The 15,450-nt window shown below is 45.1% G+C and overlaps 1 protein-coding gene across 1 annotated transcript in view; it reads left to right on the top strand.

The window, feature by feature from the left end:
* LOC139449121 (unconventional myosin-XVI-like) overlaps positions 1–15,450 on the top strand; it is a 157,726-nt gene that overhangs the window by 110,900 nt on the left and 31,376 nt on the right. The window contains exons 30-33 of the mRNA XM_071230605.1: positions 2,494–2,565; positions 7,603–8,641; positions 9,051–9,161; positions 10,532–10,693. Of these exons, the coding sequence (XP_071086706.1) occupies positions 2,494–2,565; positions 7,603–8,641; positions 9,051–9,161; positions 10,532–10,693 (1,384 nt within the window). The remainder of the gene's footprint in view (positions 1–2,493; positions 2,566–7,602; positions 8,642–9,050; positions 9,162–10,531; positions 10,694–15,450) is intronic.

The raw sequence follows: 15,450 nt of genomic DNA, 5'->3' as shown, positions 1-15,450 counted from the left end.
GTATTACTGCCTACAGCCTACTGTAGTGTACAGATCTATGAGAGTGAAACCCAACAAAGCCATGGAGTATTACTGCCTACTGCCTACAGTAGTGTACAGATCTATGAGAGTGAAACCCAACAAAGCCATGGAGTATTACTGCCTACTGCCTACTGTAGTGTTCAGGTCTATGAGAGTGAAACCCAGCAATGCACCAGTATTTCCTGTGTGAGGAGGATTGATAGGTTGACCCCAGGCCGAGTGTCCGGGTATTAAATGATAATCTGATGGGTTTGGGACTGTAATGACCTGATGGTAAATCAAGTGCGGATCAGCCCTCTCATGTACAGTAGTTAGAGTGAGTGGAGGGAATGGCTGCTCCTCTTTATCTCCCGACACGGTTCAGCACACTCATCTTCATAGCGTCCTTCACTGGAGGTGCTGTAATGTTTCATGGCATTGGGAGTTTAGGATGTGCCATTCTTAACTTCTAAGCTGTCTCTTTTTTGATGAGTTCTGGATTGTCTCTTTCTCAGAATGAAATACTCTTTTCAGATTTGTAAGAAAGTTTTCCTCTATCTCTAAATGTCATCTTGACGGCTTGTCCAAGCTTTCAAAGGGCAACTTAGGAGGTCACATTGTGTGTGTGTGTGGGTTGGGGGGAGATACTTGTCTGTGGTCGGTGTAATGGCGAGTCTTGTTGCTGCTCCACATGGATACAGTGGTGGTAGTGACAAGGTCAGGCCTCCATGTCACAAATCACGTTATAATGGGAGCCAAGGCAAAAACTGCCTTCATTTTACTAAAGTTGAGTTTATTGACAAGTGAACAAACCCCTTCAAACTATCTTTGATCCACGTCTGTGACAGTGACTAAACATTTGCCAAACGAGAGCAGACATGTTGAATACTTACATCATCAGTGAGAGACTACAAGTAGTTAATGTCATGTGACCCTGGTCTGTCTGGTGTAATGTCACAGTGCCATGTAGTTATCTGTGCTGACATACAGCATCCTACCTACCTGACCAACACCTTGTAGTGAGACTGGGCTTACACACCAACACCTTGTGGTGAGACTAGGCTTACACACCAACTCCTTGTGATGAGACTGGGCTTACACACCAACACATTTTAGTGAGACTGGGCTTACACACCAACACATTGTAGTGAGACTGGGCTTACACACCAACACCTTGTGGTGAGACTGGGCTTACACACCAACACTTTGTAGTGAGACTGGGCTTACAAACCAACACCTTGTAGTGAGACTGGGCTTACACACCAACACCTTGTGGTGAGACTGGGCTTACACACCAACAAATTGTAGTGAGACTGGGCTTACACACCAACACCTTGTAGTGAGACTGGGCTTACACACCAACACCTTGTGGTGAGACTGGGCTTACACACCAACACCTTGTGGTGACACCAGGCTTACACACCAACACCTTGTGGTGAGACTGGGCTTACACACCAACACCTTGTGGTGAGACTGGGCTTACACACCAACACATTGTGGTGACACCAGGCTTACACACCAACACCTTGTGGTGAGACTGGGCTTACACACCAACACCTTGTGGTGACACCAGGCTTACACACCAACACCTTGTGGTGAGACTGGGCTTACACACCAACACCTTGTAGTGAGACTGGGCTTTCACACCAACACATTGTGGTGACACCAGGCTTACACACCAACACATTGTGGTGAGACTGGGCTTACACACCAACACCTTGTGGTGAGACTGGGCTTACACACCAACACCTTGTGGTGAGACTGGGCTTACACACCAACACCTTGTAGTGAGACTGGGCTTACACACCAACACATTGTGGTGACACCAGGCTTACACACCAACACCTTGTGGTGAGACTGGGCTTACACACCAACACCTTGTAGTGAGACTGGGCTTACACACCAACACCTTGTAGTGAGACTGGGCTTACACACCAACACCTTGTGGTGATACTGGGCTTACACACCAACACCTTGTGGTGAGACTGGGCTTACACACCAACACCTTGTAGTGAGACTGGGCTTACACACACCAACACATTGTGGTGACTCCAGGCTTACACACCAACACCTTGTAGTGAGACTGGGCTTACACACCAACACCTTGTGGTGACACCAGGGTTACACACCAACACATTGTGGTGACACCAGGCTTACACACCAACACCTTGTAGTGAGACTGGGCTTACACACCAACACCTTGTAGTGAGACTGGGCTTACACACCAACACCTTGTGGTGACACCAGGGTTACACACCAACACATTGTGGTGACACCAGGCTTACACACCAACACCTTGTAGTGAAACTGGGCTTACACACCAACACCTTGTAGTGAGACTGGGCTTACACACCAACACCTTGTGGTGACACCAGGCTTACACACCAACACCTGGTAGTGAGACCGAGCTCACACACCAACACCTTTAGTTAGGCTGGGTGCTTCTGTGATGAAGTTGAACATGGATTTCTAAACCCTCAACTTTATTTCCAGGTGGACAAACGCCATCCCCCGAATGTTCCAGAGCGGGCGCCGGAAACCAGGCTGTCCACATTCTCCCCTCGGGTGAGTCATAGTCCAGACAGACAGACACATTACAGAAACACAAAGACACATGCACACAGACAGACAGACACATTACAGAAACACAAAGACACATGCACACAAACAGACAGACAGACACATTACAGAAACACAAAGACACATGCACCTAGACAGACAGACACATTACAGAAACACAAAGACACATGCACACAGACAGACAGACAGACACATACAGTGACCCAGAGACGCCTGCACACAGACAGACATTTTCATGTTGATATGAAGATAAGTGCAACTGTAAAACGTCAATGCTAAAGACTTGATTTTGTGAGGAAACAGATTCAATTGGGTGTAAAAGGCAAAAAAGCGATGAAATTTATATGACACCTTTCAGACTTCTAGAGAATGAAAGAGTTTCATAGAAAACAGTCAGGTCAAGGTGTTCTTGTCGAGTACTGTATTAACAATGCAGACACCAAAGGTCAAGGTGTTCTTGTAGAGTACTGTATTAAACAATGCAGACACCAAAGGTCAAGGTGTTCTTGTAGAATACTGTATTAAACAATACAGACACCAAAGGTCAAGGTGTTCTTGTAGAGTACTGCATTAAACAATGCAGACACCAAAGGTCAAGGTGTTCTTGTAGAGTACTGTAGAGTCTCATTCAGAGCTGATGTTATGGAGTGTTTGTGATGTGGAGGTCTTGTGGAGTTTAGCTTTTGTGGAGTTCATGTCTTGTGGTGTGTTTGTGTTGTAGAATGGAGGTCTTGTGAGGTCTCATTGTGTGTTGATCGTGTTTGTTTGTGATGTGACCTGACACCTACACTGTATCTACATGTCTGCACTAGCGCCTCTTTGAGGGCATCAGGAGGTGACTGAACTCGGCTGTGCATGGAGTCTGTCAGATCCTGCACCATCAGTATTGATCTGAGACTGTGGAGCTGCTGGAGTCACATGATTCTGTCACATGACCATCAAGACAGGGATAGTTCAGAGATAGTGCTTGTGTGTTGTGGATGTCAGACCTAGGAGTCTGGTATTCACGGTTAGACTGCATGTCCCAACATAGTTGCATGCCTATATTCAGGACAGAATCACATACGTTACAAATACCAAATTATCCAAATTTGATGGAATTTCATCGAGATATCTTAGATTGAAAGTTACTGTTACTTATGTAAGTATGGCTCATTGAAAATGGCGGTGGTTTAGACATCAGTGCAATAGCTCAGGTCATGTTAAAAAAAATAATGGTGGCACTGTGGCCGTATGAAAAAACTATTGAAAATATGATCAACCGCAATAATATACTGAAGTTTGTATATATCGAGCCAAAACCTGGATTTGGAGAGAATTTATCATTTAAAGATAACATTATATTTAGTGCGGGAATTTGCATTCAAAGCATTGGCTACATTCCTACTACAAAACGACACATACAGTTTAGAAAGCGTTGCTGCAAAGTTGTTTGGACAGAAATATAAAGTATGTTGGTTCCATCAGAATTGATTTATATGGCCTATATTGTGTGTGACACAGTTATTATAGTGAAAACATGAATCATATCCCCATGTATTGAACGTAACATCAAATGGTAAACTTATCCTTCAACAAAAGTTCAAATAAAAGATGCTCAGAAACAAAGTTCATATAATGAGCTTCAGTTAAGTTCAAACACAGTTCTTGTAATGGGCGTCGGTTTAGTTCAGACACAGTTCTTGTAATGGGCGTCAGTTTAGTTCAGACACAGTTCTTCTAATGGGCGTCAGTTTAGTTCAGACACAGTTCTTGTAATGGGCGTCGGTTCAGTTCAGGCACCGTTCTTTTAATGAGCTTCAGTTTAGTTCAGACACAGTTCTTGTAATGAGCTTCAGTTTAGTTCAGACAGTTCGTGTAATGAGCTTCAGTTTAGTTCAGACACCATTCTTGTAATGGGTGTCGGTTTAGTTCAGACACAGTCCTTGTAATGGGTGTCGGTTTACTTCAGACACAGTTCTTGTAATGGGTGTCGGTTTAGTTCAGACACAGTCCTTGTAATGGGTGTCGGTTTAGTTCAGACACAGTTCTTGTAATGGGTGTCGGTTTACTTCAGACACAGTTCTTGTAATGAGCTTCAGTTAAGTTCAGACACAGTTCTTGTAATGGGTATCAGTTTAGTTCAGACACAGTCCTTGTAATGGGCTTCAGTTTAGTTCAGACACAGTTCTTGTAATGGGCTTTCTTGTAACGTTCTGTCTTCAGAAGAGAATGCAAGAGAATGATTCCGCCACAATGTAAAACACATCTGTGATGTCATTCTATTGTTTGAACCCTCCATTATTTTTCAGGACTGGAGAGTTGTTTGTAATGGGTGTCAGTTTAGTTCAGACACAGTCCTTGTAATGGGTGTCGGTTTACTTCAGACACAGTTCTTGTAATGGGTGTCGGTTTAGTTCAGACACAGTCCTTGTAATGGGTGTCGGTTTAGTTCAGACACAGTTCTTGTAATGGGTGTCGGTTTACTTCAGACACAGTTCTTGTAATGAGGTTCAGTTAAGTTCAGACACAGTTCTTGTAATGGGTATCAGTTTAGTTCAGACACAGTCCTTGTAATGGGCTTCAGTTTAGTTCAGACACAGTTCTTGTAATGGGCTTTCTTGTAACGTTCTGTCTTCAGAAGAGAATGCAAGAGAATGATTCCGCCACAATGTAAAACACATCTGTGATGTCATTCTATTGTTTGAACCCTCCATTATTTTTCAGGACTGGAGAGTTGTTTGTAATTTCATTTTTATCCGGAAACATGTGTTGCCAGTGGGGTTCAAACCTGCATTGTTTTATTTGAGGACATGTAATTTACAACCTCAGCTGTGGCGGCACATGATGGTATGGTATTGTATTTTCATAATGGTATTTTCATAATTTTGTATAATGCTTAAAAGCTCAAAATAATATATATATATATATATATATATATTGTGTTAGAGCAGGTTACCTACATCAATGTTCCTATTTATAGCAATTTAATAAACCTTTGACAAGAAAGCAAAAAAATCAGGTAATATGTATAATATCCTTGTTCAGGGCTCTATATTTCCTATTATTCACGTAAGCATGTATTGGCAATGTGCAAGCAATTGATATATACTGTCCTATTATGTGGACCCCAACGAAATTATGAAGAGCTGTGTACCATGCATTGTAAATGTCAGCTCGCGACGGAGTTTGGTGCACGTGCAACATTGGCAGAGAACGCATTCCTCGTGCATCATGCAAGGGCGACACACACAGTATAAATACAGTCTATAAAGAGTTCTAGTTTATTTTCAAAGTGTAAAAGTAGGGATGTGTTTTAAGTAGGGGAATATCCTCATAACTCCCAGCCCCTGTGGGCCTCTGTCTCCATGACAACAACGTTCTCTGTGCGTCTGCAGGGAGGGGGGCTGACACCCTGCCTCCATGACAACAACGTTCTCTGTGTGTCTGCAGGGAGGGGGGCTGACACCCTGTCTCCATGACAACAACGTTCTCTGTGCGTCTGCAGGGAGGGGGGCTGACACCCTGCCTCCATGACAACAACGTTCTCTGTGTGTCTGCAGGGAGGGGGACTGACACCCAGTCTCCATGACAACAACGTTCTCTGTGCGTCTGCAGGGAGGGGGACTGACACCCTGCCTCCATGACAACAGTAGTGTCCTCTGTGCGTCTGCAGGGAGGGGGACTGACACCCTGTCTCCATGACAACAGTGTCCTCTGTGCCGCAAGCTCTGCCAGGAACTGCTGCAATGGGTATGCAGCCTTTGAAGGTCGGAGTCAAATCAGTTGTGTGTTTAACACGAAAAAATCAATTCACATTCGTAGTTATCTAATAAACACTCTTTCTTGTATTATTTAAAAATAAATATTGTTATCATATAATCAAAGTTAAGTTTAGAAAATATTGGTTATATGTGTTAGTTATAAGATTGTGCCCAGTAAACTCACATGTTGGTTTTAAAGGTTGTGCCCAGTAAACTCACGTGTTGGTTATAAGATTGTGCACAGTAAACTCACGTGTTGGTTATAAGATTGTGCACAGTAAACTCACATGTTGGTTATAACATTGTGCCCAGTGAACCCGCATGGTTATAAAATTGTGCCCAGTAAACTCACTTGTTGGTTATAACATTGTGCCCAGTGAACTCACATGTTGGTTATAAGATTGTGCACAGTGAACTCACATGTTGGTTTTAAAGGTTGTGCCCAGTGAACTCACATGTTGGTTATAAGATTGTGCCCAGTGAACTCACATGTTGGTTATAAGATTGTGCCCATTAAACTCACATGTTGGTTATAACATTGTGCCCAGTGAACTCACATGTTGGTTATAACATTGTGCACAGTAAACTCACATGTTGGTTATAAGATTGTGCCCAGTAAACTCACGTGTTGGTTATAAGATTGTGCCCAGTGAACTCACATGTTGGTTATAAGATTGTGCCCATTAAACTCACGTGTTGGTTATAACATTGTGCCCAGTGAACTCACATGTTGGTTATAAGATTGTGCACAGTAAACTCACATGTTGGTTATAAGATTGTGCCCAGTGAACTCACATGTTGGTTAAAACATTGTGCCCAGTGAACTCACTTGTTGGTTATAACATTGTGCCCAGTGAACTCACATGTTGGTTATAAGATTGTGCCCAGTGAAACCGATGTTGGTTATAACATTGTGCCCAGTGAACTCACATGTTGGTTATAACATTGTGCCCAGTGAAACCAATGTTGGTGATATTTTCCCTGTATAAAGTGTGTCACCGAAAATGTTTAAGATTAAACGGGTAGGAGAAACTTTTGCCTAGCAACACACATGATAGTCAACAAACAGCTGTCGGAGTGCAACTGGGAAACAGAACTAAGGACAGTTACAACTACAACAGAGCCCCATTGATTTGTAAAGCGGCAGTTGATTAACTCTTTCCTGTATGAAACGCCTGGTCACATGTGTGTGCACACGTCTCACACAGGGAAGTAACAGTGTGTTGATATAGGTAGTCACTTTTCCTCAGCTCACTCTTGTATATTGATATTATTTCAGTCTTCCTCTGCGTCATCCGGCATCTACAACGAACCTGACGACGCCAGCACTCAGTGGCAGACGTCTGCTCCCACGTCACCTCGGGTGAAAGCCAAACTCATTCATGGACTCCAACCAGGATCTCCGAGACATCAGGAAAACAAACCCTTCTCCTATGGAGTAAGTTTCCCAGCATCGCCAAAACACCAAGGTCAAGGACAGTGTAATGGTAATGACCTAAACGGGCAGCGGGGTCGCACAGGCTCAACAGGTAGTGCTCACTCAAGTGAAAACCCTTATGCTCGATGGATTCACGTTGATCAGGAGGAATCGGAGTTGCCCCCCTTTCCTGTGGACAATCAATCCGCCTACCACCAGGTGCACTGTGTTCCCAACTCCCCTGTGTATGATGGACATTCACCGACACCTGCCTACGGAGTACACAGTTCCCCCTACCCACCCCACGCAGGCCGAGTGAACCCAGTGCCGCCTCCTGTACCCCCACCAAACCCTTGCCACAGCCCCACCCCTGTGAACGTGTCATCACAGATCCAGCAGTTGAAGAACAATGCCATCAGCGGCCACCCCCACCCCCATCCCCACCAGTCTCCCCCCCTCCCGCAGACTCCCCGCAGTCCCGGCTCGCCCAAGATGGTCGCCAAGCTCCACAGTCTGAAAGTCGGCCCCAAGATTCCGGACCCGGGGATGAAGATGGATCACCCTGTTCCTCCCCCACCAAACTTTCCTGCGCCACCCCCGCCCGTGTCTCCACAAGATCGGTACCAAGCCGTGGTACAGGACAGAACACGGGGCAGGTCTCCGTCACCGCCCCTGCCCCCACCCCCGCTAGATGGCGCTGCCAGTCGGGGGGTGTCTGCTGTTCCCCCTCCCCCGCCTCCAATATCCACCATACCCACCAGCAATGCCAAAGCTACCCGTGCCAAGGAGAGGGATGTCGCTCGACCCAACCCACCGACACAGAACGGGGACGAGGTCAAGGCCACGCAGCTGATGGCGGAGATCGGCAATATTAAACTGAAGAGGGTCAACAGCCCCCAGGGTAGGTGACTTTTGCCTCTCCATGGACCAGTTGCCCTTGGGCTAATCATGCTATCTCGGTGGGCTAGCACAATTAAGTCTGCAAGTCCGGACGAGTACAAGCAGCCACACACACGTGCATAATCTTGAATGTGACGTTAAACCCAATTTCACCTCACCACCTCACCTTACCAGATTTGGAACTCTATATTAATCACTAAGATGATGCCATTTATCACTTAGATGATGCCCTGTACTGATCACTAAGATGATGCCCTGTACTGATCACTAAGATGATGCCCTGAACTGATCACTAAGATGATGCCCTGTACTGATCACTAAGATGATGCCCTGTACTGATCACTAAGATGATACCTAGTACTGATCACTAAGATGCTTGCCTGCACTGATCACTTTTGTCTCTACTGTAGCAGCTGCCCCAGTAGCACCAGTGCAGCCAATGATGGACAACGGTGGCGGCGCCTCCCCGCTCAACTTCCGCCTCCGTCCCACACCAAATGCTGTCAACATCTACAAGGACGGTGAGTTTATGCAGGCCTACCTTGTGAGTTTAGTCCGGTCTGTCTGGTGAGTTTATGCAGGCCTACCTTGTGAGTTTAGTCCGGTCTGTCTGGTGAGTTTATGCAGGCCTACCTTGTGAGTTTAGTCCGGTCTGTCTGGTGAGTTTATGCAGGCCTACCTTGTGAGTTTAGTCCGGTCTGTCTGGAGAGTTTATGCAGGCCTACCTTGTGAGATTAGTCCGGTCTGTCTGGTGAGTTTATGCAGGCCTACCTTGTGAGTTTAGTCCAGTCTGTCTGGTGAGTTTATCGTGGTCTGGATGGCAATGATGAGATTTATCCCATGATTCCAATAGGTGTTTTATCTGTGCTCATCCCAAGTGAAGGATATAACATGACTCTTGAGGGTTTGGTTGAAAATGTAAACTGCGAACGAGGGAACGCCACCAGGAGTTTTCCCGATCTTGAGGTTTTACATTTTCAACCAAATCCAAGGGGGAGTGTTTTATCCTACTTATGAATCGTCTAAATGCAAGAAATATTAGAAGAAATTAGAAAACATTAATATGCCTTATGGTGAAACAATACAGTTTGTTTTGGTATAAAAGGAATTCGATCAAATCATGCAAGAGAAAAAACATGTGCAGCATGGACATAACTGAAGTCATGACATGTTAAATTGAACAAACTTTCGTCATCTTTCATAACAGAGGGAATACAGTGGGTTCAAAAACTTAACACCATATGTGAGGTTGCACGTTTAATTCATGTCATGGAATTTTCATGAAAAAAGAAATTGGGACATTTAACCAATCAAAAATTAACATTACCGGTATATTCATGTAAAAAACCTAGGTCTTACAATTGAAATGTTAACCTCAGTGCAGGTTTAGAACTCACCCGTTACAAACCTAGGTTTGGAAGATGTGCTGGTTCCCGACTTACAGGGGCAAAGGTCACCCAGTTGTCTAAGGTGACTGAAACCTATGATTGTGTTTTCGAATCCCGGTTCGCCTCAATTATGTTTCTAGGTTTGTCAGCACCATACCCGTGCTCATGGGTTTCACTGAATTGCTAAACGTCTGAGACCTGCATCACTTTGGACTTTCCTCCCACATTAAGCTGATGCCGCGATATAATGGGAATACTGTTAAAAGCGGCGTTAAACCCAACTCACTCACTCACTACTGACTTACATCCCATCTTGGTTTAGCTGAGGTTGTCAGGAACCTAATGCAATGTAGGGTAATACCATGACAGGTTTATAAACAGGACTAATAAGTCTGAATAGCCTGACTCTGCCCTGCCTGTGAAGTTGCAGTGCCTCATGACATGTACCACCATATTGTGAGTCACGCCGCTCCAACTGTCTAAATCTGAACTCTGCTGTCCAGGTCGCGATGACACAACAAGGGAACTGCCTGTGGAAGAGTTACCTCCCCCTCCACCGCTGGACATGGAACCAGAACCGGAGCCAGAACCCACACGACCAGTTGCCGTGGTGACAGCTCAGCCACATGAGCAGAAGAAGACAAAAGCTGGCAAAGGAAAGAAAGGTAGGTGGAGAAATCCTTCTGGATTGTGTCGGGTTTATGTTGTGTTATAAATCAGGTGACAGGGAACAAACACATCGAGGCAAGGTGAGGAGTACTTAGGGGCATACCCAAAGTGTGTCATGGGAAAACAGGGAAGGTTCTCTTTAGGGAAAGGAGTTTCTGTGACAACAAGCTGGAAGTAGAGGGCTCTCTGTGGCCAAGTGACAAACACGTTGCCATGGCAACAAGCTGGAAGTAAAGAAGTCATTGTGGCCAAACATGTTACCCTGGCAACAGGGTCTTGGCTTTCAGGAAAGGAGTCTTCAGTTCCAGGGGAAGTATGGTTGCCACGCTGAAAGGAATTGATGGACGGTCACCACCTGGAAGATTCGACTATGCTTGTCAAAAGAGGCGACAAACAGGATCGGGTGGTCAGGCTCACTGACTTGGTTGATGCATGTCATCATATCCGAATTATGTGGATTGATGCTCATGATGTCAATCACTGGAATGTCTGGTCGAGCCCCGAGTATTTACAGACCGTGTCATGTGTAGCTGGAATATTGATGAGTGTGGCGTTAACAACAAAGAAACCAAACCAGTACCTGGAAGCCGCCTCCTGGAGTGAAGCCAGTGGCCTGCCTGGACTCACTTTACCACCACCTCATATACATGGAGTGATCATTTGACTTGAATAATTTCATTAATTTGTTTACCACTACAACAAGAAGACAGCTGCTCCTCCACTCATGTTAGTCTGCTCTGTGTAGTCTAGTCTGCAAACAAAATAACGAGCCTACAACATCGCCACAATGTTTTTTTAATGTTTTGGCAACATTACTTTGTATGTCTTTTTTAACATTGTGACAACATCAGTGTATGACATTGTGTCACAACTTTTCCTACAACATAGCATTTTTGTTTATTAATAATCTCAGTTGACTGGCTTCTTTTTGTCCATATTCTTTGTTTTGTTACCTGAACAAACAGGGTGGTTGGGTAGCCTAGTGGTTAAAGCATTCACTCATCACACTGTAGGCCTGGGTTCAATTCCCAACATGGGTACAATGTAGGTGAGAACGCTGCAGGCACTTCATGGAGTGAGACTTTCATGAGAAACAGTGAGACTAGGACTAATCATGTAATTATTTCTGTAACAAACAGTGAAAATATGTGAAAATCAAGTAATGTAGTACCCCTGCCCCTGTCTTCCACCAGATGTTTGTATATTATATACATGTTGTTATGTGATTCTGTGTCAAGCTGGGCAGAAGGGGAGGACCTCTGGAATGTCTGCTGACCACACATTACTGACCTGCAGACCACACACTACTGACCTGCAGACTGCATGTTACTGGCATACAGACCACCCGTTACTGACCTGCAGACCACACACTACTGACCCGCAGACAGCATGTTACTGACCTACAGACCACACACTACTGACCCGCAGACCACCCGTTACTGACCTGCAGACCACACACTACTGACCCGCAGACAGCATGTTACTGGCATACAGACCATCCGTTACTGACCTACAGACCACACACTACTGACCCGCAGACAGCATGTTACTGACCTACAGACCACTGGTTACTGACCTGCAGACCGCATGTTAATGACCTTCAGACCACACTACTGACCTGCAGACTGCATGCTACTAGCATACAGACCACCTGTTACTGGCCTGCAGACCACACACTACTGACCTGCAGACCACACACTACTGACACTACAGATTTGTTTGTATATTATATACATGTTGTTATGTGATTCTGTGTCAAGCTGGGCAGAAGGGGAGGACCTCTGGAATGACTGCTGACCACACATTATTGACCTGCAGACAACACACTACTGACCTGCAGACCGCATGTTACTGACATACAGACCACTCATTACTGACCTGCAGACCACACGTTACTGACCTGCACAAAACACATTATTGACCTGCAGATCACGCGTTGCTGACCTGCAGACCACACGTTACTGACCTCCAGACCAGATATTACTGACCTACAGACCACATACTATTCTCCTGCAGACCACATGTTACTGACCTGCAGACCACACGTTACTGACCTCCAGACCAGATATTACTGACCTACAGACCACATACTATTCTCCTGCAGACCACATGTTACTGACCTGCAGATCACGCGTTGCTGACCTGCAGACCACACGTTACTGACCTCCAGACCAGATATTACTGACCTACAGACCACATACTATTCTCCTGCAGACCACACATTACTGACCTGCAGACCACACGTTACTGAACTCCAGACCAGATATTACTGACCTACAGACCACATACTATTCTCCTGCAGACCACATGTTACTGACCTGCAGACCACACGTTACTGACCTGCAGACCTTACATTACTGACCTGCAGACCTTACATTACTGACCTGCAGACAACACATTACTGACCTGCAGACCACACATTGCTGACCTGCTTAAGTTTTGGTGCTGTGCAAGAACCTTCTCGACAGGGAGACTGCACTTGAATCAGTTTCTTGTTTTCTGATACTGGAAGTATGGTGAGGTAGGGGAGATAACTCCTCCACTTGTTACTTCCACACGCTTTGTATGAGGGATTTTATGATTCTTTGAGGGATCTCTTCCTGCCTACTTGTAATTACAGCATATTGGTTACATTGATGGCTGAACTTGCATCTCCAGCAGCTAAAGGGATGTTTTAAATCCTGCTGTGGTGCTGTGCATGTAGCGAAGATACAGTTCCTGTAGTCAGGGCTGTACCTTCCTGGCCCGTGACATGTAGCCTGACTTTCACGTTGTGTCCCTGTAGTCAGGGCTGTACCTTCCTGGCTCCTGACATGTAGCCTGACTTTCACGTTGTGTCCCTGTAGTCAGGGCTGTACCTTCCTGGCTCGTGACATGTAGCCTGACTTTCATGTTGTGTCATCGTACACTAAATTGGTCTTCACACTATATTTTACACAAATCTGTCACATGTTACCAGTTATTTACTGTCCTTAGAAGACAGGTTTTTATAAAATGTGTGTGCATTACTATTTCTGTCATGCTATGAAGTACTGCTAATGTGACTTACTACACCATCACCATCACCATCATCATCTGTAACAAATGTTGGATTACACTTTCTTAGTAAAGTACAAATTCTAGTACCTTGGGTTCGAACCCACATTCTCGAGTGAGGCACTCATTGCCAGCACACAAAGTCAGCGATCTAATGCACCGAGCCCCAGAGGTCCGAAGCTTAAAAAAAATGAAAGTCCGACAACAGGTAGTCTAGATCACATACTTTGTGTAACCCCTGACAAGTGTATATTGGCACGGCTCCCATGGCCGAAAGCTATGAATACACAATGCCATTTAGAAATTGGTCGACTCAAAAAAGTACTAGAATCTGTACTTTACTGAGAAAGTGTAATTCCAAATCTAACATTTGTTACATCTGACCACTTTCTGAAAGGCAATTATGTATTCACCTCATCCCCAGGTGGCATCACTGTCATACATTCCTCCCAGCTAGGTGAAGGTGTTGATGTATTAGACTAACAATTCCTCTTCATTTCTTTGAAATCATTGCAATTTATTTTTTCGAAAGATTTCCTCTTCTACTGTTTTCATCAGGAATCAAGGAAACTATACTTGGCTTAGTTTGATCTAGACTTGACTAGGCTTTTAGAAAAATAAATAAATAAATATATGAATATAAATATAAAAAAATTTCACAGTGATGTTGGAGGTGTGTTGATGTATGTGAGGAGGAGGGTCCCTCCCCAGGTGGCTGGGGTGTGGGAGGAGGGAGTGTGTGTGTTTGGGGGATGAGGGTGGGGGAGGGGGGGGGGGGGGGGGGGGGTAGTGCCAGCTGTGCACCCTGCTGACCCCCCACCTTGTACACAGCTATACATGTGTATAGTTGTACCTCAACCTAACTTTACGAACATCCCACCCACCTATCTGGCAGACCATTTTGTTTAATATCTAACATCTTAGTCTTCAGTTTATTCCAAACTACGCACATAAACATCAAACACAAAGCTGCGATGCTGGGCAGTGATGTCATGCTGACTACTGCACATGCTTCCTGCAATTACTCACTCCTCAAACAACAGCCGCTCCCACCCCCTCCCCCCCCTCCCCCTCCCACTGCCCTGTACCTGCAGGAGGGGCACCTGCACATAGGGGGGTGTACGTTCACCATGCCTGGCACACACCACACACTCACCATGAGCTGTCAGACTACTGAAACAGGAATAAGTACCAATGCATTGTTTGTGGGACTGGATGGAATATTTGTCTATTTTATCCAAATATGACCCTTTCAACCTCATCAATTGAAATTATTTTTAATTATTGTTATTCAAATATCAAGTCCATGATGTAAGCATGATGACGTGTGTTGAACCACACCCTCTATACCATTCCTCCATGCTGGAAAGGCTTTCCCGATTCATTATTGTTCAGAACTAAGCCTGGTATGAAACAATGGGTCAGTTGACTTGGATCAGCTGTGAACAAAGCCCTGCATCTCCAGACAAGAATCATTGTAGCATCAGGAAGCCATGCTTGACCACACAGGAAAACATGGTCACTCCCAGCTACCACAGTTATCTCCCTTGACTGTCGACTTGACCTTCTGCCAAGGAATGTGACAAGTTGTCACCCAGGTCAACACAGCACTCACCTCCTCCATGAGAACCAAACTACAAACAAACCCGACTCCGTCCCCTGTCAGACTTGACTTCCTGTTCCAGTGGGAGAAAACCTTCTGTCCAACCCACCAGCC

The sequence above is a fragment of the Haliotis cracherodii genome, unplaced genomic scaffold, assembly GCF_022045235.1.
Source record: "Haliotis cracherodii isolate W230 unplaced genomic scaffold, xgHalCrac1.p SCAF_7, whole genome shotgun sequence".
NCBI classification, from domain to species: Eukaryota; Metazoa; Mollusca; class Gastropoda; order Lepetellida; family Haliotidae; genus Haliotis; species Haliotis cracherodii.
This window is presented reverse-complemented; position numbering and strand designations above follow the sequence as displayed.